Here is a 22,060-nt window from a genome sequence, read left to right as displayed (position 1 = left end):
AGAATGATGCACACCACAGACGAAAAGGAATACGAAAAAAATATAAAATATAAAAATTACGGAAAATACGAACATCATCATAATAATAATAATAATAATAATAATAATAATAATAATAATAATAATAATAAGAAATACAAACGAAAAATTACGTAAATACAACAATACAGCTAACAATACAAATACATAACCAACTCTCATTTATTCATTACATTGCATTCCCATTTTACTCTCCTTCCCTCTCTCCCTAAATCGTAACTCATGTTTTTCAATTTTATTTTCTCTTCCACACATATATATATATATATATATATATATATATATATATATATATATATATATATATATATATATATATATATATATATATATATATATATATATATATATATATATATATATAGGGTCCTCTTTCCTCCCTTCCTCCTCTCCTCTCTCATATTCTCTCTCTCTCTCTCCTCATTTCCCCTCCTCTATCTTATCTCCTTTTTTCTCTCCTCTGTATGTTTTCTTTTCCCCATCTCTTCTTCTCTTTATCTTTTCTCATCGTCTCTCTCCTCTATCTCTCCTTCCTCCTGCTCTCCTCTTTCTCCCCTCTCCTGTATTCTGTCTCCTCTCTCCCCTTTCTCTTTCTTACCCTTTCTGTTTTCTCTCTCCCCTCATCCCCTCCGTATGTTTTCTCCTCTCCTCTCCTTCGTTCTGCCTCATCCCTTTTCGCAAATCTCCTCGCAAATTTTAATCCACTTCACTCGCCATTCTTTCACCAACCTTGATTTATGCTTTCTCTCCCTCCCTCCCTCCCTCCCTCCCCTCCCTCTCTCTCTCCTTTCTTTGAAAATCCTGATTTATATATATCTCTCTTTCTCTATCTTCCCTTTGTCTCCTTTTGTCCTTCATCAGTTCTCTCTCTCTCTCTCTCTCTCTCTCTCTCTCTCTCTCTCTCTCTCTCTCTCTCTCTCTCTCTCTGTTCACTTTCACATATGCGTTAAGTTGTGTTGGAATTTTTTGGTCCTGTGTGTGTGTTGTCCTCCCACGTGTGTTGGAAGTTATTTTAGATGAACTATACATACACACACATACATAAACAAGAACTGGTGATCCTTAGCGACCATAGACTACACTGGAAATACAAAACAAAATAAATAACCCACACGACTATAACTCATCATCAGACAAGTCATTAAAGGAGGATCCCAGACTCGCTGAATATATTAATTAAAGAACTTAGAGAAAATTAACTATTAATATGTATGAAAAAAACGGATTCGTAGTTTTACCTTCAAGAGTCACACGCCTACAAGGATATAAGTTTGTAGTATGAATATGTGAATATATTTCCTCCTGAATTAGTTTATTTTCAACTATGCACCTGAGACCATTTAGACATTGTTAATAGTTGTTTTTACCGCAAAGATTATTTTATGAGATGTATGTTGGGGGGGAGGAGGGGGTATGGGTAGAGAAGATGGGGGTGGAGTGAGTGGGAGCTGTGTAGGGGTAGACAGGAGTGGGGCGGGGAGGAGGGGGAGGAAGTGGAGATGAAGGAGGAGGAGAGGGAGAAAGAGGAGGCGATGGAGAAAGAGGAGGTAGTGGGGGAGATGGAGACGGAGGAGGAGAAGAGAGAATGGTCATTTAGGAGGGTAGAGTGGATGAGGGAGGATGACAAGTAGAAGATGGGGAAGGGGTGAGAGAAGGAGAAAGGAGCAGCAAGGTAAAGGGAAAGGAGAAGAGAGGGGGAAGTGGAGCAGTCAGAGAAGGAAGAAAAGGATGCGGGAGTGAAGGAGGAAGAAGAGGAGGGGGAAGGAAGAATCGCTCGCCAACTCAAACATTTAAAAAATGTCGAGGCAGTGTGGTTGTAACGAGACAGTGTGGTTGTGACGAGGCAGTGTGGTTGTGACGAGGCAGTGTGGTTATAACTAGGCAGTGTGGTTGTAGCAGACATTGTGGTTGCAGCGAGAGTGTGGTCTAGCGAGGCAGTGTGGTTTAGCCGGACAGCGTAATATGACATTACGAGCATGGCATGACAAGGCGGCGTGATGTGGCGAGGCAGCGTGGTGTGGCATAGTGAACAGGGCATGACAAGACGGCGTGGCGTGGTAAGGGAAGGCGGCACAGCTTGGTTAGGCAGCATCATGTCATGTACACACAGTGTTACTTGTGGTGTACAGGGGGGGTGGTGGTGGTGGGGACGAGGTCCAGCCCTCCTCCTTCCCACACGCAATATTACGGTCCATTACACACACTGCAGCGGGTCAGCATTGTCTTGGGGAAGCCCTCATTTGTAGAGTGTGAGACATTGTTGCAGGAGCGTCCTGATGGTCGCTCTTGGACGCACCATTAGGACGATGAGTCGCCTTTGTCTCTCCGCCACTCCTGCGTCACTGTCCTCAACTCCTGGGAGACCTCCGCCAGCCCTCCTCCTCCTGTCTCCTTGTCTCGTCCTTCTGCGAGGGTCTTCTTGACGGAGGACCTGCCACGAGGGGCTGTCCAATGTGTCCTGTTGTATTCTATCCGGACTCTGCCTCCGAGCATCTGCCTGCTGGGGATATCCAAACACTCCTACTTAAGCCTATTGCTGTCATCTTCCTACTCAAGGACCTTCCTGGGGAGGGAGACTGTCACCCTCCTCCTAGTCGGGTGTTACGTCTTATCCAAAGATGAATTTATTTGGATTTTACTGTTTTACTAGGCAGGTGTTAATTACTAGGGACATTTTGTGACCTTCAGAGTCATCCTTAGGCATCCTTCTCAAAATCCACTACAGTACGCTTCTCTTCCTAAATCCTCCTCCTGTACGAGTACCGTCACCCTCAGGAAGACATCACCGAGGCTGGCGTGAGAGTCTTCATTTAGCGTGGTGTTGGCGGTGGTGGTTATCTGTGGTGAGGCGGTAAGCCATTGTTCCTTGTGGATGATTAATGTTCTTGGTGGTGTTGACACTCCGGGTCTTTGTGCCGCCAGTAGTGAGGTGTTCTGGAGACTGTTCACGCCTCCAGCTTTATTGTCTGGCCGGCGAGGAGGTCCTCTCTTGTCCTCTTAATAGTTCATTGATCTTCCAGTTTGTAAACAGAACCTTTTTTAAGTGTTCTATCATTATGTTGTAGATTTGATTTTGTCTTTTACACGAGTTTTTCCTGAGGTCTGTGAGAATATTACTTCTTCCATGACGAGGTTTGTTATCCTCGTGTTGTGTTATAGACATTAAGTAATATTCTCCACAGCCGAGGTAGGTACTAATGTCGGCCTCTCCAGTTATGAGGAGGAGACGCCTTCAATTTTACTTTATCATTTTGGTGTTTAAAGATGACGCACAGTATTAATCACCGTCTTTATACTAGGTATTTGCTTTTGAACTTCTGATCTGTGTCTATCAAGTTGGTACTTTGTCAACTTTAATTTGTTCTTGTTTTAATTTGGGGGAATATTTTTCTTCGGTTCTTTATAACTGTGACCACTTCTTTTAGGGTTTGTGCACTATATATATATATATATATATATAGAGAGAGAGAGTATTTAAATTCTAGATTTTTTCTTGAGTTTAGCTTTCATAAAATTGCTAACACGAAATAAACCGTCGAGGACACGATGGTTGTGTGTGTGGTGGTGGTGGAGGAGGTGGTGTGGTGGCGTCACGCTGTGTTAGTGGGCGCCCAGCCGTCACAACAGCTCGTAAAACACATACACAGATTTAAAAGGAAATTTTTTTAACCTTACAGTGATAAAACAAAAGATTTACAAGACAGGCAAGTTGAATATTCCCAGAGAGAGAGACTTGAAGGAGGAAATATTTCATCCTAGATAACTTAACATATGATTTATATAGACAGATATATATGTTTGTTTTTGTGGAGATCTAAAATTATGACATTTCTTGTTCTGGCAACTGAGGGAACTTTTCTTACAAGTTTAGTACTATAGTGGTGGTGGTGGCGGTGATGGGTACAAGAGGGTGTTCGTGAGCGGTAAAGACGGATTTATGGGTAAACAAAGGGAATGTTATCATAGTCCCTTTCGTTTCTCTCCATTTTTTATTTCCCTGACCATTTTTCCTTCTTCCCACATCCTTGTTGATATTGTCCTTCTCTCTCCTCCTTTCTCGTCTATTTTTCCTTCTATGTCTTTCTTCTTATCCACAGCCTTGAAGAGAATAATAGTTTAATCCTTTTAGTTTATATGTCGAGTTATTCCTTACTTTCCATTCTTCTTCTTACGCATTATCCATTGTTACCTTTTCGCCTCCTTTATCCCCCGTTTTATATCTTCCCTAATAACCCTCCCTCCCATCTTAGTCCTTCCAAAAACCAATACTTTCCACCTCCTCCTCCTCATTCCCCTTCCCTTCCTCCTCCTTCTATATCCCTGTCCCATCCCCTGATCTCGCCACGCCTCGTCACCATAACCACAAATAGTAAAATATATATAACTGTGTCTCCTGCCTCCAGTCCTCCCTTTACCCCCTTTTACCTCTTCTTTTCCTCCTCCTCCTCCTCCTCTCCCTCCTCCTCCTCCTCCTCCTCCTCCCCCTCTCCTCTTCCTCCTCTTCTCTTCCTCCTCTTCTCTTCCTCCTCTTCCTCCTTTTCCCCCTCTTCCTCCCCTTACACCCTTCCCTTATCTCAACCTTTGGGTCTACACTGCGTCTTGTCATCGTTTATTACAAGTAAGTTAACTTGCGTAGAACAAAGACCATCATCGTATTTCCTGTCCTTTCTCCCTCTCCTTCTACCCCCCCTTTTCTCCCCCTTTCCTTATCCCTGTCCCCTCTTTCCTTCCCTATAATCCCCACCACGTCGTGTCACCGTGACCACAACCTGGGGTAAAATACCTAGAATAAAGCGAATCATCTCATTTCCTCCCTCTTTTTTCCCTTATCTCACAACCCCCTTTCTGTCCCTTCCCTACCTCGTTATCATCCCCACTACACCCCTTTCCCTTCCTTCCCCAGCCATTCTTCTTCCTTATTATTCCCTCTACCTGCCCTCCCCAACTCTCCTACCTCCTTATTATCCCCACTACGCTCCTTCCCTTTCCTTCCCAACTCTCCTACCTCCATATTATCCCCTTTACACCCCTCTCCCTTCCCCATGATCCCCGCCACGCCTTGTCATTGTAGCCACAAGTAGGGGTAAAATGTGTGGAACAGAGTGTATCGGGCGGAGCGTGACGAGACCACCGCCGCCGCCGCCGCTGTCTCGTCCCGCCGATGACAAGCTGCTGGTGCTGCTGGCGGGGCTCCAGGATGCGACACCGCGGGGGACGCCACGTTCCTGCTGGGAGGTTACTAAGAGAGAGGGAGAGAAAAAGAGACTGCTGTAAATGAAAGGAGAGAGACTTGTGAAACTTTTGTGATATGTCGTAAATGTTTAGAAAATACAGAATTAAGATAATGGATTAAAGGAACCAAAAAGAAAAAGACATAATTTGGAGGAAACTAGTCATGTACCGAGGATTATAGAGATTACGGTTCAGAAAATGTATTTTAGGAATCACGAAAAGAATTGTTTCTAATTAAAGAGTGGTGTCAGGGGTCCAGAGTTGGCACGATACTCTTTTATGGACCCTGTGTGTGGTGGTGTAGTGTGTCTGTGAGTCTACGCCAGTGTCATGTAGGCTAAACCAGGTAGAAAGTGTAGGTGTGTTGAGATATACAGTACATCTCCCCCCAAAAATACCTGAATTTTAGTATATACAAAAGTTCATGGGATTCAGAGTTGACTTGAGACGGTGTAAACTTTTTCCACACACACACACACACACACACACACACACATGGTTGCCAACTTTGAGCCCTCTCCCCGCATGACCCCGTTAAAGAAATATTTGTCTTTTGCCCCCGCCCCCCCTCCTCCTGCCAGCACCTTGGAGAGTCTGACATCATTCCCAGGAAGACTTGAGGTGGAGGAATCGCCTGTAAATTATGGCCACATTTTCGTCTTATCTCATCGGCAAATGTCTGACATAATGAAGAGGTTTGTCATCTGGTGAGAAGAGAATCCGCGTGTAGGAAATATTGATTCATAATCTTAAAGTTTATTCAGAAATATCGGTGTAGTATAAGGATCTAGCTATACAGTGCAGGTATGGTATAGTTGGCTTCAGATGACATAATTATCATAAAGGTAATGCTTCACTGTGACCTACGCAGGTTTAGTCGTAATGGATTATCGTGAATTTTTATTTATGATTCTTAGTCTTTTAAAATTTTCCAGTGATGTATAATAACTGCTCCCCTTTCTTATTACAGTGAATTATTCTTATTTTATCTGTACAGTACTTATAGTTTTGTAAGCTTAATTTTTCGTAATTATGTCACTGTGTTGTTTCACTTATAAATGAATACTTTCAATCGTGCTAATAAATATATACTTTCCGCCCGACTTACAATATTGTCTTCTTCCTTAACAGTTCTACGCGACGACTTCCGGGCGACGCCGGCCGACACGGTGGTGGCAGCGGGGGAGTCAGCGCTGCTTGAGTGTATCCCGCCCCGGGGACACCCTGAGCCTCTCGTCCGCTGGAGGAAGAACGGCCAGGTCATCAAGGTGCCGGAGTCACACAGGTGAGTCGAGTCACAATGAGTTGGTCAGGTGTTACATAGCCGAGTCGTGTGTCACGGGTGGTGGGTTGTCATACAGGTAAGTCGTGTTCAGGAGCTACACAGGTGAGACACGCATCACAGGAGACATTAGTGGAGATAGTTTATTAACCTCTTGTGTGTGGTGTCGCCTCTGAGCTGAATAAAAGAGTCTGGCGTTAGTCAAATAAAATATCAACAGTGGCGTCCCCGGAGTGAAGGAGTTAATCTATAAATGACTCAGTTCAGCGACGACGTAATACAGCGACTAGTGAAAACAACATCTGTACTGTATGTTTATTGTTTACCTTCTTTATATGTAGACATGCTGAAGTGTATACTGTAACTGCATCGTCTTTATACATGCTGAATTGTATGCCTACTTTGTTTATACATATACTGAGTCTATGTAAACTTGTATGACGATATTGCTGAATAAAACTGAACTGGATGATATTCCTCTAGTATTACACCAAAGTTTCCCCCGTAATTAGATACATTTTCTTGGCCTTAAGAGTCTAAGAGAATACGGACCTAAGATGTTATGTAAGCTTAGGCGTCCTCTAAGGCAAGTAACTCACGTAAGATCAAACCAGGTTACACGACATTAGAAAACCAGAGTCGGTCGAAAATATAGAAAGTTTGGGCAAGGGGTGTGTGTGTGTGTGTGACTTGGGATCGGACAAATACGGTTGCCTGAAACTTTTCTTTCGAACAAACTAGACCGAAACTTTCACCAGAGAAAGATTAAACACAAGAAGCTCAGAAGTTTTAAGGGAGATTAAAAACCGATGGAAACTACTTTTTTTAAGGGATATTACAGATCACCATTTAAGGGAGCTCAAAGAATGAATATTTTAACGTAGACAGTGATTGAAATACACAGTTGAATTCCAGCACAAAGATCGTAAATATACAGGGAGATTACAGACGTTAACGGGAAGATAAAAACATTTCCGAGGCCTAGAGCACAAACACCAGATGTTGCCATAGCCCTAGAGGTAGGTGTGTGTGTGTGTGTGTAAAATAATAATAATAATAATAATAATAATAATAAAGGGTTTATTAATATGGTTGCAGCCGGTGGCTGGAAATATACAGACTTACATTTGATATAGACATAATGATATAATATGCGTTGTTCACATTTACAGGGCTGTACAGTACATAAATCAGGAAATGTTTATTATTTTAACAATAGATGGGATGGTGCTGTTCTTATATCTATCCGTGCGGGCTCTTATGGGCTGAATTTTGTTGTAGTGGCTGAGGTAGGTGGGGGACTGCCGGTGGCAGGAGTTGGCGATGACGAGGGTGGTGCAGTAGTTCACTGCCAAACCTTGCCAGTGCTTGGTGGTGGAGGTCACTGAGGGATGGCATTTCCAGGGTGGAGAGAGCATTGGTGTAGCCGGAGTATTCTGCACCGAGCATGATTCTGCAGGCCCTTTTCTGTACCTTCTCTAACCGACGTTGTTGGGTGGAGTTGAGAGAAGACGACCAGGCTGGTGACGCATACGTTAGTTGGGGAGAATAAAGGCGTTGTAGATAGTCCTCAGCTCTGGCGTGGGTGCCCCAAGTGACCTAAGTCGTCGTAGCATGTAGAGTCGGTACGAGGCTGCCTTGATTGTGTTATTTACATGGGCCTTCCAGTCCAGTTTGTGGTCTATGGTAACACCCAGGAGTTTGGCAGACTGCACTAACTGGAGAGGATGGGCACCCACTGTGACTGCTGGAGCTTGCACTGGAGTGGTGGCGGTATTGATGTGCATGACTATGGTTTTGGTGTGGTTGATGGTGACCTTGTTCTCCGTAGTCCATGCCTGTAGCCTGTCCAGGGTGCCTTGTAGCGATGAGTAGTCTGGTGCGGTGTTGTCCACTGTAACCCCCACAGTGCAGTCATCCACGTACTTCCACCTGTGAGGAGTGTCCGATAGAGCGTCGTTGATCAGGATGAGGAAGCACAGTGGTCTCATCTTGGTCCTCTGTGTGTGTGTGTGTGTGACTTGATGGCGAGATATTACATTACCATAGTGTGTCACCTGTTGCTGGAGTACTGAAGCTGTAATTAATACCTGGATGGAAATATTAGGTTATAGTTATTAATATCATCATAGTGTGTCAGTGGTGTTGGTATCTGGGATGGATGGACCGGTCAAGGAGGCTGTTAACTGGACCACCAACCCCGTGAACCGTTCCTGGATCTGGGTTTGTTTATATTGACCCCTCTCTACTGGACCAGCTCATGAACTGCCCATGAACCCAGCCCACATTAACCCTCTCACTGGACCAACGCATGAACTGCCTATGGACAATCATCCGACATTGACCCTCTCACTGGACCAACCCATGAACTGCCTATGGACAATCATCCGACATTGACCCTCTCACTGGACCAACCCATGAACCACTCTTGAATCATCCCACATTAACCCTCTCACTGGACCACCAACCCATGAACCGTCCCTGGAATTAAGACTGTCCCACATGGACCATCGCAGCTCCTCCCTGGTCCAGAGTGTAGTGAACTGGAGTGCTGGACAACACAGACGCCTGAAGGAAAACACAAATAAAATAACAAAAAAATATCCGCCAAACTTTCCTTGTTAATCGTCTGAAGGAAAGTGTTGAAGGTTTCACTACTGGACAAGTTAGAGTCTTGATCGAGGGCCTGAGAGAGAGAGAGAGAGAGAGAAGGACGGAAACGAGAGAATGAGACAAAGAAAATACAGACAGAAAGGAGAGACAGACACACAAAAGAGAGAGAGGGGCAGAGGAAGAGAAACAGGCAGGCAGGCAGGCAGGCAGACAGAAAGACAAACAATTGAGAGAGCGGGACAGAGAAAGGGGGAAAAACAGAGACAAACAAACACACACAAAAAGAGACTGACAAACAGACAAACAGAAAGGATGATGAAAAAGAGACTCGACAAACCTCAACAAAAATAATAAATAAAAAAAATAAGGGACGAGACGGAAACAGTATACTCAATCACATCCTCTTACTAGTCACTCAGCCAATCATAGTAACCTTGATCCATCTTCTGTTAGTTTAGTCCATCTTTTGTTAGTTTGATCCATTTTTTTGTTAGTTTAGTCCATCTTTTTGTTAGTTTGATCCATCTTTTTGTTAGTTTGATCCATCTTTTTGTTAGTTTGATCCATCTTTTGTTAGTTTGATCCATCTTTTTGTTAGTTTGATCCATCTTTTTGTTAGTTTGATCCATCTTTTTGTTAGTTTGGTCCATCTTTTTGTTAGTTTGATCCATCTTTTGCTAGTTTGATCCATCTTTTGTTAGTTTGATCCATCTTTTTGTTAGTTTGATCCATCTTTTTGTTAGTTTGATCCATCTTTTTGTTAGTTTGATCCATCTTTTGTTAGTTTGATCCATCTTTTGTTAGTTTGATCCATCTTTTTGTGAGTTTGATCCACTTTTTTGTTAGATTGATCCACTTTTTTATGAGTTTGATCCACTTTTTGTAAGTTTGTTCTTCCTTTTGTTACTTTGATCTAATTTTTTGTTAGTTTTTACCACATCTTCATTTTAGATCTCTTTTCAAACCCAAATCATTTTATGCAATCTCTCTCTCTCTCGCAATCCAAGTAACCAAGTTTCCAAGGCTGATTTCGGGTGCAGCTCGACTGGGAATCAAGTCTGGGGAACACACTAGTAGAGTTCCCCTCCAGGGTATGAGATACGCCCCAGCCAATCGTCTTGCAGGATAGAATACGATAGCTCCTCGCCAAATGTCTTACAGGATAGGATAAAGTGCAGGAGTAGATAGGTCCCACCCAAGTGTTTTACGGACCCGAGGATAGGAGGTGTGGGAGAGTCTGTCCTCCCCATTTTAAGATAAGCTTTTAGTCATTGTAAAGGATAAGCGACTCCTACCTGAGATCTAAAACAACATTAAGAATAACCTAATGGAGCCCGAGGTAGGAGAGATTCTTGCCGTGTAACATAATACTAGAGTTTTTAACCCAGATTCTGAGGTCGTTCGGGATAGTCTTATGTTCTAATAGGAGTCAGGGATGTTTTCGAGGATAGGAGAAGTTATTAATGGTCATGACCAGGACGCCTCGTACTCTAGGTGACGCGACACCCTTAACAGGCAGCAGAAGTTTCATGGTCAATTCTTAAAGTCTCCATCGTAAACATATATCAACTTGTCTTGTTAAGCGCCCCGGAGTCTCTCGAAAATGTTTTATTAGACTCGAAACTTTCCCATTACCGAAGAATATATATTTCATAACAATTTGGAGAATATATTTATTTATTTATTTTTCCGACTCCGAACTTTATGTATTCGAAAAGATAAACTAAAGCTGTGGAAATATGTTGCGTAGTTTGAAGACTAAGATACTCAAACATGCGTATCTGGTGAAGAGGAAATGTACTCGTGAAATATATTGTAAGACGCGGAATTTCCCATTGTTAAGAAGCGTATACTTGAAAACAGTGATTCTATGTTAAATTCTAAGATTTTTATTAAACTCAAACGAAAATACACCAAACATTGGTTGTCTTCGCCTCATAGATTTCGTTCACTTATAGTTAATCTCACATGATCACTATAATTGCATCAATCTCATGATAAGAATAAACAGTGATTTTCCTTCCTTCGTAATTAAATATCCGGAATCTTGTTACTTTCCCTGTTAACTCATCCCCCTCCTCCCCCTCCCCCCTTTTCCTCCGTCTTCCCCTCCCCTGCTTCCTCCTTCCCCCTCCTTCCTTCCCATCACCCTCCCCTTTTCCATCCCCCTCCCTCCTTCCCTTCCCTTCCCAACCCCTCCCCTCCCCAACCCCTTCCCCTCCTCTCCCCACCCCTCCCTTTTCTCCCAACCCTCCCCTCCTCTCATCTCCAACCTCCTCCTCCTTCCTCCCTCCTTCCTCCCCATCTCCCTTCCCTTATTCCTCCCCATCCTCTCTTTCTTCCCCACTCTCCCCTCCCCCACTTCCTCCAGCCCCCTCAATAGACGTCAGGTTAACATGAGGCAAAGTTACGACTTGAAAGAGCATGAGATACGCGAAGAGGCAGAAGTTACGGGCGAGTTTGGTCGAGAGCGTAATCCTTACCTGGCTTTGTGGGCGACCTCATTAAGTCCTCCCCCTTCCCCCCACACACCTGGCTTGATGACTCCTTGTTGGGCCAAACTTTCGACAGCTTTCTTGAAGATCTCGACTGGCTGGTGGTGTAAGGCGCCGTGACAGTGTTGCCAACTGATTTAATGCCGCGTTGCCGTAGATAAAAGTACAGTACTTGTTAGCTACTACATGACAGTGTTGCCAACTAAGCTAATGCCGTGTTGCCATTTGTAATAGCATTTTTAGCTGGTTAACGCTAAGACACCCAATTATAGCATGACAGTGTTGCCAGCTATGACATATTGGTAAGTGCTATGCCATCTAACAAAGGCATGACAGTATTACCAGCTATAATATGACAGCGGTAATAGTAATGACTCAGCTATGACCAGACAGTGTTGCCAGTTAAGCCTCTAAGACCATAAAGGAACCCAGCACTGCCCCGGTGCTAGGGTCCGTCAGTGGGTCCCGGTAGAGAATTTTTCCTGGTTTATCAATTTCATCCTCAGTTTCCCCCGTCTAGCCCCAGTTTTTCTCTTTTTAGTCCCAGTTTCACCGTGTGTAACCCCATTTTTCCCCAGCCATTTAAATGAAAGGGAAATCCGGGACCTATCATGACCTCCTCCCGAGAAAAAAATATACTTAGGGAGAAAATAATAATCATAATCCCGTAGAGAAAAAGGCCCGCGGTGCTCCCGGTATAAGTAATTACCACAAAATAATCTCAGACGACCAAATCATTGATGGGGGAATTTTTCCTCTGCAGACCGAGAATGGTGGGGAAAATTTACGCCATGTTGACCAAAACTGGCAGGGAAAATACAGTATAGCCCTGACGTCCTAGTCTGGTGGGGAAAATTTATCCCTTGACACCAAAATTTGTTGGGAAAATTATACCCTTGATGATTGAGATGTGGGGAAAATTTACCCCTGCTGACCGGCCTGCCAACCAGTCATCCGATCCGGTAGCGGGGAATATTTTCGGCAACAAATTACGTGAGGGGAATAATTAGGACAGATGGGGAATGTCTTTCATCTAGCAGTTATTAAACCAGTGGTTGTAAGTTATCGATTATTATTATTATTATTATTATTATTATTATTATTATTATTTATACTATTACCACTACTATTACTATTATCATTATATTATTACTATTTTCATCATATAGTTAATAGAGGTAAAGCGTGCAGCAATATGGTGGACGGTGATGTGGGCCGGGGTGAAGGCCTTAATTTAGGGTATGGGATATAGGCCTTAATGTGGCCATTATTGTGATAACACGGCCAATGTGGACAGAATAGAGGCCGGGGGGGTAGGAAGAAGGAGGGAGAAGAGAAAAATGCTGAGAAAGGAGAGAAGGGGGAGAGGAAGTGGTAGGGGGTAGGGAAGTGGTAAGGAAAGAGGCGAGAGATTGAAGTGGGGGAATAAAATGATATAACAAAATGGTGAATATATTTGGTGAAAGCGAAGAGTAGGCGGGTAGGAGTGGAGGTGTAGGTAGGGGAGGGGAGGGAGGGAGGGGGTGACGGGAGTTGTGGGTAGGGGAGATCGAAGGGGGTGAGTGGAGGTGATAGGGGAGATGGGAGAGAAAGAGTAGTGGGGAGGGGATAGGGGAGAATAATGGTGATGACTGGAATGGGGAGACAACGTGGGGAAGATCTACAAGGAAGATAGGGAGAGACTGAGTGTTATGTGGGTAGAGGAGGGGGTGGTGGGTGGAGGTGGGTGGTGGAGGAGGGGTGGTGTGTGGTTGGAGGATGGTGCTGGTGGTGGTGTGTGTGGGTGGAGGAGGGGCTGGTGGCGGTGAATGGGTGGGGAGAGGGTAGTGGTGTGTGGTTGGAGGAGGGGGTGGTGGTGTGTGGGTGGAGGAGAAAGTAGTGGTGATATGTGGGTGGAGAAGTGGATAGAGAGAGCTGGTTATGGCTGCCTGTGAATAGGAGAAGGAAGGAAGGTGGATGAAAACAAGAGAAGGGAGGAGATCGTTTTGAATACAGTGTTCTCAAATTCTTTTTTTTTTCACTTTTTCACTTACACCCCCACCCCCCCTCGCCCCTCGCCCCCTGGGACTAAACACCGCTACGGAAGCGTCGTCAACATCACAGGGTTATGTTAACTCCTCTCCATCTACACATCCACTGACTTCTCAACTTCCGTCAGGCTTTTTGGGTGAGGAGTTCGCTGTCAGGAGAGAGAGAGAGAGAGAGAGAGAGAGAGAGAGAGAGAGAGAGAGAGAGAGACCAATTCAGTAACTCAACTTAGACGACAGAAAACATGCAGACCAACACACACACACACACACACACACACACACACAGACGGTGACTGGTGTGTAGTGGAGGGTAATCAGACACGTAATGGGTAGTTAGCGTGGTGGGTCACTATTAATCACCCGGTGAGACCGCCAGGGGTGCTCTACAGGAGAGTCTGGGTTCTTGTCTGTCTAACTCAGCGCTCTACGGGTCGTAACTATCGTGACGTCACAGTGGGATGTAAACATAGCTCCCGTGACGTCACAGTGGGAGGTAATCATGGCCCCGTGACGTCACAGTGAGAGATAAACATGGCCCCCGTGACGTCACAGTGAAAAATAAACATGGCTTTCGTGACGTCACAGTGAGAGGTAAACAATGGCCGCTACATACAGGCACGAGAAAACCTTTCGTTCCATTACGAGTGTGTGAGTAGAATTATCCTCTCCATTAAAACGAATATCGTCGTAATCACTACTATTACGGGATAATTACGTCATGCGATCGTTAAAGATTATTTAAAGATTATTACGTGCAAAGATTATTTTTTAATAATCCACTGCAGTCTTGTCTACTTAATAAGAACATTTGGCGTTATAAATTAAAATAGTTATTAGTATGAGACACACAGCGCTGGTGGTTAATGTCCTGTGTAACACCAAACTTTTTGTCATCATCGTTTAATTACAAGTTTGTGTTAATGTAATGTGAAGCCCGGATGAGGGCCAGATGTGAACGGGAACACATAGGTAGACACTGTGGGGGAGGGGACAGGTAGATAGTATAGTTTATCGTTATTCTATTATGCGTCTTAAAATAAATATTAAGCATGTAATTCCTAACAAAACAAAAGTACGAAGGCAACGGAGGTAGAATTTGATAACACTTATACACAGTACTGTGAGGTCTGAGACTCTTTTGTCCGGGTCAGGTGTGTCTGGTGTGCGAGGTGAAGGCCATCAACACGACCGGGAGACTCTTGCCAACACGCTCACTTCCTCAGACAAAGACTGAAGTATGAACTCTGTTTTTCAAAATGTCTTCAAAAGTCATAGACATAAAGATGTAGAACTCGGGCCAAAACTTGTCCGGGTTTTGCTCCCTGGTGACAAAAGCTCTAAAGCTGTGCTAGGTTTAGATGGCGTCGCCTACAAACTTGGCTGCTGGATATTATATACAAATATAGCTCCCTCACGGACACATCCTCATCGGGACCAGACGTTGTTGGGGAAACTAAAACGAGAATAGAATAGCCAAAGAGTTTTTTAAATGGTGGAAGACTTCTCAAGAGGGACGTCTCGAGGAGGGTCAGGTCATAATTGACTTAAAAGACGTGAGGAGGTGAGTCCCAGAATTCAGCAGCAGATGAAAGGCAGCAGCTTCACCACGACCCACCCTCGAGTTGTCAACAGCCAAACAATAACTTGAGTGAGACAGTGGAGTGTGGGCTAACCTACACAGGAACGAGGGAGGGGAGGCAACAGAAAACTCAGAAGCAGAATGTCGTTTGCTCTTTTTACATTATGTTGCACGAGACTAATGCATAATTTCTTAATATCAATTAGTGTATTAGTGAAAATCACCGTCACAGTGGCTACAGACATCCTCTCCAACCGTTGCCACTGTACAACTCCATGTTTAATGTAACAACAACTTCAACCAAAAGACCAGTATTAAAAGAAACACAACAATAATATTCACATGTTGGCGACAACATCGTGTTCCTGGTTGATCTGCAACAATCTGTTTTCTTGTTGGCCGAACCATGATGGCGTCATGACTGTTCAACTCTGCTCATAGGCGGCCCCACCATCAACCACACACACAGAAAAGTGGTCCCTTGAACACGTATGATCTTCAGCATCTTGACCCTCTGGCTGTCCAAGTGAGGCCCCACATTATACCCAATCGCTTTAAAGTTTGCTTAATAGTTCCCAGCCAATCCCAGAGTCTGTAGTCTATTAGATTGTTTACATGTTTACTAATGATACGGAGAGCAGCATGAGAGAAGCCATCCCTCGTGTGAGTGAGAGGCAGGTGTCCTCTTACAGGCCCACAGCAGCTAACTCACCCCACTGAGGTCCTCCCACTGTCCCGGCGCTTAACTACCTGTATATACCGTGTTAGATTAAAACAAAGGAGTAAATTAAAGTAAGAACTGACACAAAAATTGGAAGGCCTATAGTCGTGTGTTTTAAGACTGAATTTTTAAGAGAATAAATTTACCTTAATAAATTAGCTTGAGGATTTTGTTAAGTAATTAAAAGTTAGGATGTCTCCTCGTCTCCTCTCGTACCTGCACACCTCAACAACCCACTACACAGTGATAATGGTAGTTATGGTGTTACTGGTGGTAGAAGTGGTGATAATTATGGTAGTAGTGGTGTTAATTGTGGTAGTAGTGGTGATATTTGTGGTAGTTGTAGTTTTATTGGTGGTAGAAGTGGTGATATTTGTGGTAGTTGTGGTTTTATTGGTGGTAGAAGTGGTGATAATTGTGGTAGTAGTGGTTTTATTGGTGGTAGAAGTGGTGATAATTGTGGTAGTTGTGGTTTTATTGGTGGTAGAAGTGGTGATATTTGTGGTAGTTGTGGTAATGGGTGGTAGATGCTGTTATATAGTTGTGGTGTTGGTGATAATAGAGGTAGTGGTAGTTGTGGTATTAGTAGTGGTGGTGGTGGTGGTGTTGATAATAGCGTTGATGGTAATAGTTGTGGTGGCAGCGTTAGAGGAGCGGGCAGTGCTAAAGCAGAGAGAGAGAGAGAGAGAGAGAGAGAGAGAGAGAGAGAGAGAGTGTACTGGTGAGGGCGACCACCACTACCACGACATGAAAACGCCATTGTGGTTGTCAATACGGTAGGCTGATTCTCTGCTCGATAGCGGTGTCTGGCAGGGTTGGTAGGGTGGCGTCTGGCGGGTTTCTAGTGAGACTGGCGGGTTTCTAGTGAGACTGGCGGGTTTCTAGTGAGACTGGCGGGTTTCTAGTGAGACTGGCGGGTTTCTGGATTTTCGTAGTTGGTCCCTTGTAAGTTCCTGACAGGTTTCTTTTCAGTTTTTTGTCGGTTTCCTGTATTTTTCTGGTGGGTTTCTAACGACTTTCTGGTATATTTATGGCTAGTTTTGAAGGGATTTAGTTGTGATAACTGTATTTTTGTAAAATTTTTGCTTAGTTTCTGGGGTTGTTATGGCGAAGTGTGCGTGCGTGCGTGTGCGTGTGCGTGTGTGTGTGTGTGTGTAATAATAATAAATAATAATAAACGGTTTATTGAAAAAGTTTGCGGCCCGAAGGCTGAAAATATACATTGGACATAAATGACTTTTTACACACATTGGTGGTTTAACAAAAGCCTTCATTAGAGAAAGGTGAGGGAACATATAGTGAACATACAGATTAATGTTTACTCACGTAGATCATGTGAGCTGAGGTGTTGAACAGCAGACACTTAGTGTAGTAACTCCCTCACAGATGGCGTTATGAGGGGCATCACGTGGAGTACTAGTTCCCTCATGTGTGCGTGTGTGTGTGTGTGCGCATGGTGGATAGGTATTGGCGCTTGGGTGTTTATGGTTAAGTGTGGAAAACAAGGAAGGAGAGAGAGAGAGAGAGAGAGAGAAAGAGAGAGAGAGAGAGAGAGAGAGAGAGAGAGAGAGAGATTATCGGGTTGTACTTCCTACCTAATCCTTTGTGAACTAGGCAGGTGCACACCGTAGGCTTGGAGAGGAAGTGTAAACGGCGCTGCCTGATATAGGAAATGCACTTGTGAACCTCTTTTATGTGACTAACCCATGCACACACGATCAAGAGCACGCGCATAACTACTTATAAATACACACACACACACTACCCCCTTTACCACCCCCAAGACTTCTGGGAAAAGAAACAGAATATAAATGTCTTTAATCTTCTCTCAAAATATAATGCAGAAAAAAAATTGGCCAGCATCAACCCGACCAAGTCTTCCTGTGCCCCTTTGTCTCCACCCTGACGAAGGCACCGACGGAGTGGCCATAATTGGCGATATTTCAATTTCTGGCTTCATGGACGGTGGCCCGATAAGTCGCTTATTTTCCATACGACCTGCTAGTGGAAAATTGGTTCTGGCTCCACGTCTCTCTTCATCCCCTGGACGGCCGGAGTCACCCACCCGACACTGATACTGTGAGCTTCCCCGGGGGCCCCTCGGCTCATGTAGGGCTGCCGCGGCACGGGGAGGAGAGGTGGGGGAAGAGGGAAAGGGGAGAATGGGTGAGGAGGAGGAAGAGATATAGAGAGGAGCGAGAAAAGGGTATAGTAGGTCAGCAGGGGCGGATGCAAGGGAGGTGTCCCAGGGGTTCGGACCCCCCTTTTTCATCAGAAAATTCCAATACTTTTTCTTTAATGCAGTATTGTACTCGGGCGTTTTGGGATTGTATAAAGTAGTTATTATTGACCTCAGAATATCTCCTAATATCAAGTGCGCATGGCTTCAAAGTGGCCTCAAAATGCCCATGATATTGGTCAGGTTTAAAAAAAAATAATTCGGGGGGACTTACAGCGCCCCCCCCCCCCCAAACCCCCAGCTGGGTGGGCTCGGTGTGCTCGCCAGGTTCTCCCACCCACAACTTCTTGGACCCCCCTTTCTGATATTCCTGGATCCGTCCCTGGTCAGGTGAGGGTATGTACTCACACACACACGCACATGTGCCTAACATCTGGGTCGCGGAGCATCAGCTGTTCTCACACCCAGAGTAAATTTGATCAAAAGTTGGGGCACTACAAGAGAAGGCTCTCCCATGGAGGAGGGGGCGTGTGGCGAGAAGGAGAAGGCAGAGGAAGCTAGGGTCGAGCTATCGGTCAGGAGGTGGAGGAAGGGCGAGGAGGGAGGGAGAGCTAAATTCGAGAACGATGGCGAGGAAGGGGGGTTGGCGAGGGGAGCGTCGAAGTGGTGTTGGACGAGGTGACGGCAGTGGTCGCCTCCTGGGTACACACACCACAGTGATTGAGGTCTCAGCGGGCGACCGGAATTGCTCTTGGAGTAGGATATAGCCTGGAGGGTAATGGTGAGGGCTTGTGTCACGGTGAGGGCTTGTGTCACGATGGGGGCTTGTGTCATGGTGAGGGCTTGTGTCACGATGGGGGCTTGTGTCATGGTGAGGGCTTGTGTCAAGATGAGAGAGTAACCGCACGCCTTGGTGTGAAGTGACGACATGAACCAACATGCAGTTACAGACACAAGGGAGGACGTGTGTATTGATGTTATGTGAGAACCCAGAACTACACACACACACACACACACACACACACACTAGTAACGTTACCTATCGATACTAACTTTACCTATAGAATATTATGCGTTTTTTTAATTCTGTATACATGCATTTCTATATCACAGTTACGGTATAAATCATCATCTCACCACCTGGGAATTAATATACCTGCCCTGTACAATTAATCACCTGTATTTGAATTTCTGAATTATTTGTCCAGTTCTGACTCAATTTTTTTTTCACAGGGTGGTTTAGTGATTGGTATTGTAGTAATAAGTTATGAAGTCTTGATACATTCCTCTCATCCTTTCCCCTCATCCTTTCCCAGTAGACATGGAGGGAGGTAAGCAACACAGGGATTATTATTATCTAGGTAGAAATAGGACTCCTCAATCAATGAAAATTTACTCTCTTTTTTTCTATTTTTCACTTAAAGTTTAAGTTTATATCCTTATCAGGTTATTTTTTCTTCATATCCGACTGTTTCTCGCTCTTATCTAATCATTTCTTCTTCTTATCCGACTATTTATTCTCTTTATCAGAACGTTTCTTCTCTTTATCCAACCATTTCTTCCTCATCCGACTCTTTCTCTCACACACCCGACTATTTCTCAACCAGAGCCAGTCCTATGTATTTAAAAGAGTCGAATACAAATCATTGCCACTTTCCCCAGATTCAACCAATTTCTCTCCCGTTTATCTCACCATTTCTTACCTCTCGTCTTGTTCTCTCATTGCCCAGGCACGAGGTGGTGGACGAGGGCACGTTACTGATCCGCCACGTGCAGCAGAACGACGGAGGGCAGTACACGTGTGAGGCGTGGAACCTGGCTGGCTCTAAGACCACTGACCCCATCAAACTCTACGTCCATAGTAAGTATAGTATATAACATCACTGAGCTCTGCAGACACAGTTAAGCAGGAGAAAGTTCCACAGCTATAGTTAAACAGTAGAAAGTTCCACAGCTATAGTTAAACAGTAGAAAGTTCCACAGCTACAGTTAAACAGTAGAACGTTCCGCAGCTACAGTTAAACAGTAGAAAGATCCACAGCTACAGTTAAACAGTAGAAAGTTCCACAGCTATAGTTAAACAGTAGAAAATTCCACAGCTACAGTTAAACAGTAAAAAGTTCCACAGCTACAGTTAAACAGCAGGAAGTTCCACAGCTACAGTTAAACACCAGGAAGTTCCACAGCTACAGATAAACAGTAGAAAGTTCTGCAGACACAGTTAAACAGAAAATTCCGCAGCTACAGTTAAACAGCAGGAAGTTCCACAGCTACAGTTAAGCAGCAGAAAGTTCCACAGCTACAGTTAAACAGTAGAAAGTTCCACAGCTACAGTTAAACAGCAGGAAGTTCCACAGCTACAGTTAAACAGCAGGAAGTTCCGCAGCTACAGTTAAACAGCAGATAGTTCCACAGCTACAGTTAAACAGCAGGAAGTTCCACAGCTACAGTTAAACAGCAGATAGTTCCACAGCTGCAGTTAAACAGTAGAAAGTTCCACAGTTAAACAATAGAAAGTTCCACAGTTAAACAGTAGAAAGTTCCACAGTTAAACAGTAGAAAGTTCTACAGTTAAACAGTAAAAAGTTACACAGCTACAGTTAAGCAGCAGAAAGTTCCACAGCTACAATTAAACAGCAGAAAGTTTCACAGTTAAACAGTAGAAAGTTCCACAATTAAACAGCAGAAAGTTCCACAGCTACAGTTAAACATTAGAAAGTTCCACAGCTACAGTTAAACAGTAGAAAGTTCCACAGCTACAGTTAAACAGCAGGAAGTTCCACAGCTACAGTTAAACAGCAGAAGTTCCACAGCAGCAAACAGTAGAAAGTTCCACAGTTAAACAATAGCCAAGTTAATAGTTCCACAGTTAAACAGCAGAATGTTCCACAGTTAAACAGCAGAATGTTCCACAGTTAAACAGTAGAAAGTTCCACAGTTAAACAGTAGAAAGTTACTCAGCTACAGTTAAGCAGCAGAAAGTTCCACAGCTACAGTTAAACAGCAGAAAGTTCCACAGCTACAGTTAAACAGTAGAAAGTTCCACAGCTACAGTTAAACAGCAGAAAGTTTCACAGCTACAGTTAAACAGCAGAAAGTTCCACAGCTACAGTTAAACAGCAGAAAGTTCCACAGCTATAGTTAAACAGCAGAAAGTTTCACAGCTACAGTTAAACAGTAGAAAGTTCCACAGCTACAGTTAAACAGTAGAAAGTTCCACACCCACAGTTAAGCAGGAGAAAGTTCCACAGTTACTTCAGAGCCATAGAAATGCTCAAAGGACCATAGCCTCATTAAGTCCACACACACACACCCCCTCGTAGCCCACAGGCTCGCCACCGCCGCCCTCACGCCCACCCCATGCTTGGGTACATTGTCATCTCGCCAGACACCCACTTCCTAAGAGGCTTTCCACTTGATTAGGCTCCATTATCCCCTAGCTGGTGCCTTCCCTCCCCTCCCTCCCTCCCTCTCTCTCTTCCTATCTCCCTCTCCTTCCTCTTCCCCCCTCCCTCTCCTCCCTCAACTCCCTCCTCCTCCTCCTCCTCCTCCTCCTCCCTCTCCTTCTTCTTCTTCTTCTTCTTCTTTCTTCTACCTTTGTTTCTTCCCTTTACTCTTCCTCACCCTTTACCTGCCTCTCCTTCTCCTCCTTATTCTTGTTCTCCTTCCTCCTCCTCCTTTAACTCCGTTTTCTCCCCTTCTTCTGTTAACCCCTTCTCTACTCCTTCGTTGCTGCCTACTTAGTTTATCACCGTCTGCTGCTACACTCTCGTCCTCCTCCTCCTCCCCTTCCTCCTCTTCCTCCCCCTCTTTCCCCCTCCTCCTCTTCCTTTCTCTCTCTTCCCATCTCTCCATCTGCACCTCCCTTTCCCCTTCTCCACCTTTTACTT

The 22,060-nt window shown here is 44.4% G+C and overlaps 1 protein-coding gene across 1 annotated transcript in view; it reads left to right on the top strand.

Moving 5' to 3' along the window:
* The window catches only part of LOC121854344 (roundabout homolog 2-like), a 78,667-nt gene that overhangs the window by 2,386 nt on the left and 54,221 nt on the right, over positions 1-22,060 (top strand). Inside the window, exons 2-3 of the mRNA XM_042348951.1 lie at positions 6,403-6,556; positions 19,901-20,031. Of these exons, the coding sequence (XP_042204885.1) occupies positions 6,403-6,556; positions 19,901-20,031 (285 nt within the window). The remainder of the gene's footprint in view (positions 1-6,402; positions 6,557-19,900; positions 20,032-22,060) is intronic.

The sequence above is a fragment of the Homarus americanus genome, unplaced genomic scaffold (genome assembly GCF_018991925.1).
Source record: "Homarus americanus isolate GMGI-L3 unplaced genomic scaffold, GMGI_Hamer_2.0 scaffold54443, whole genome shotgun sequence".
Classification (NCBI taxonomy): domain Eukaryota; kingdom Metazoa; phylum Arthropoda; class Malacostraca; order Decapoda; family Nephropidae; genus Homarus; species Homarus americanus.
This window is presented reverse-complemented; position numbering and strand designations above follow the sequence as displayed.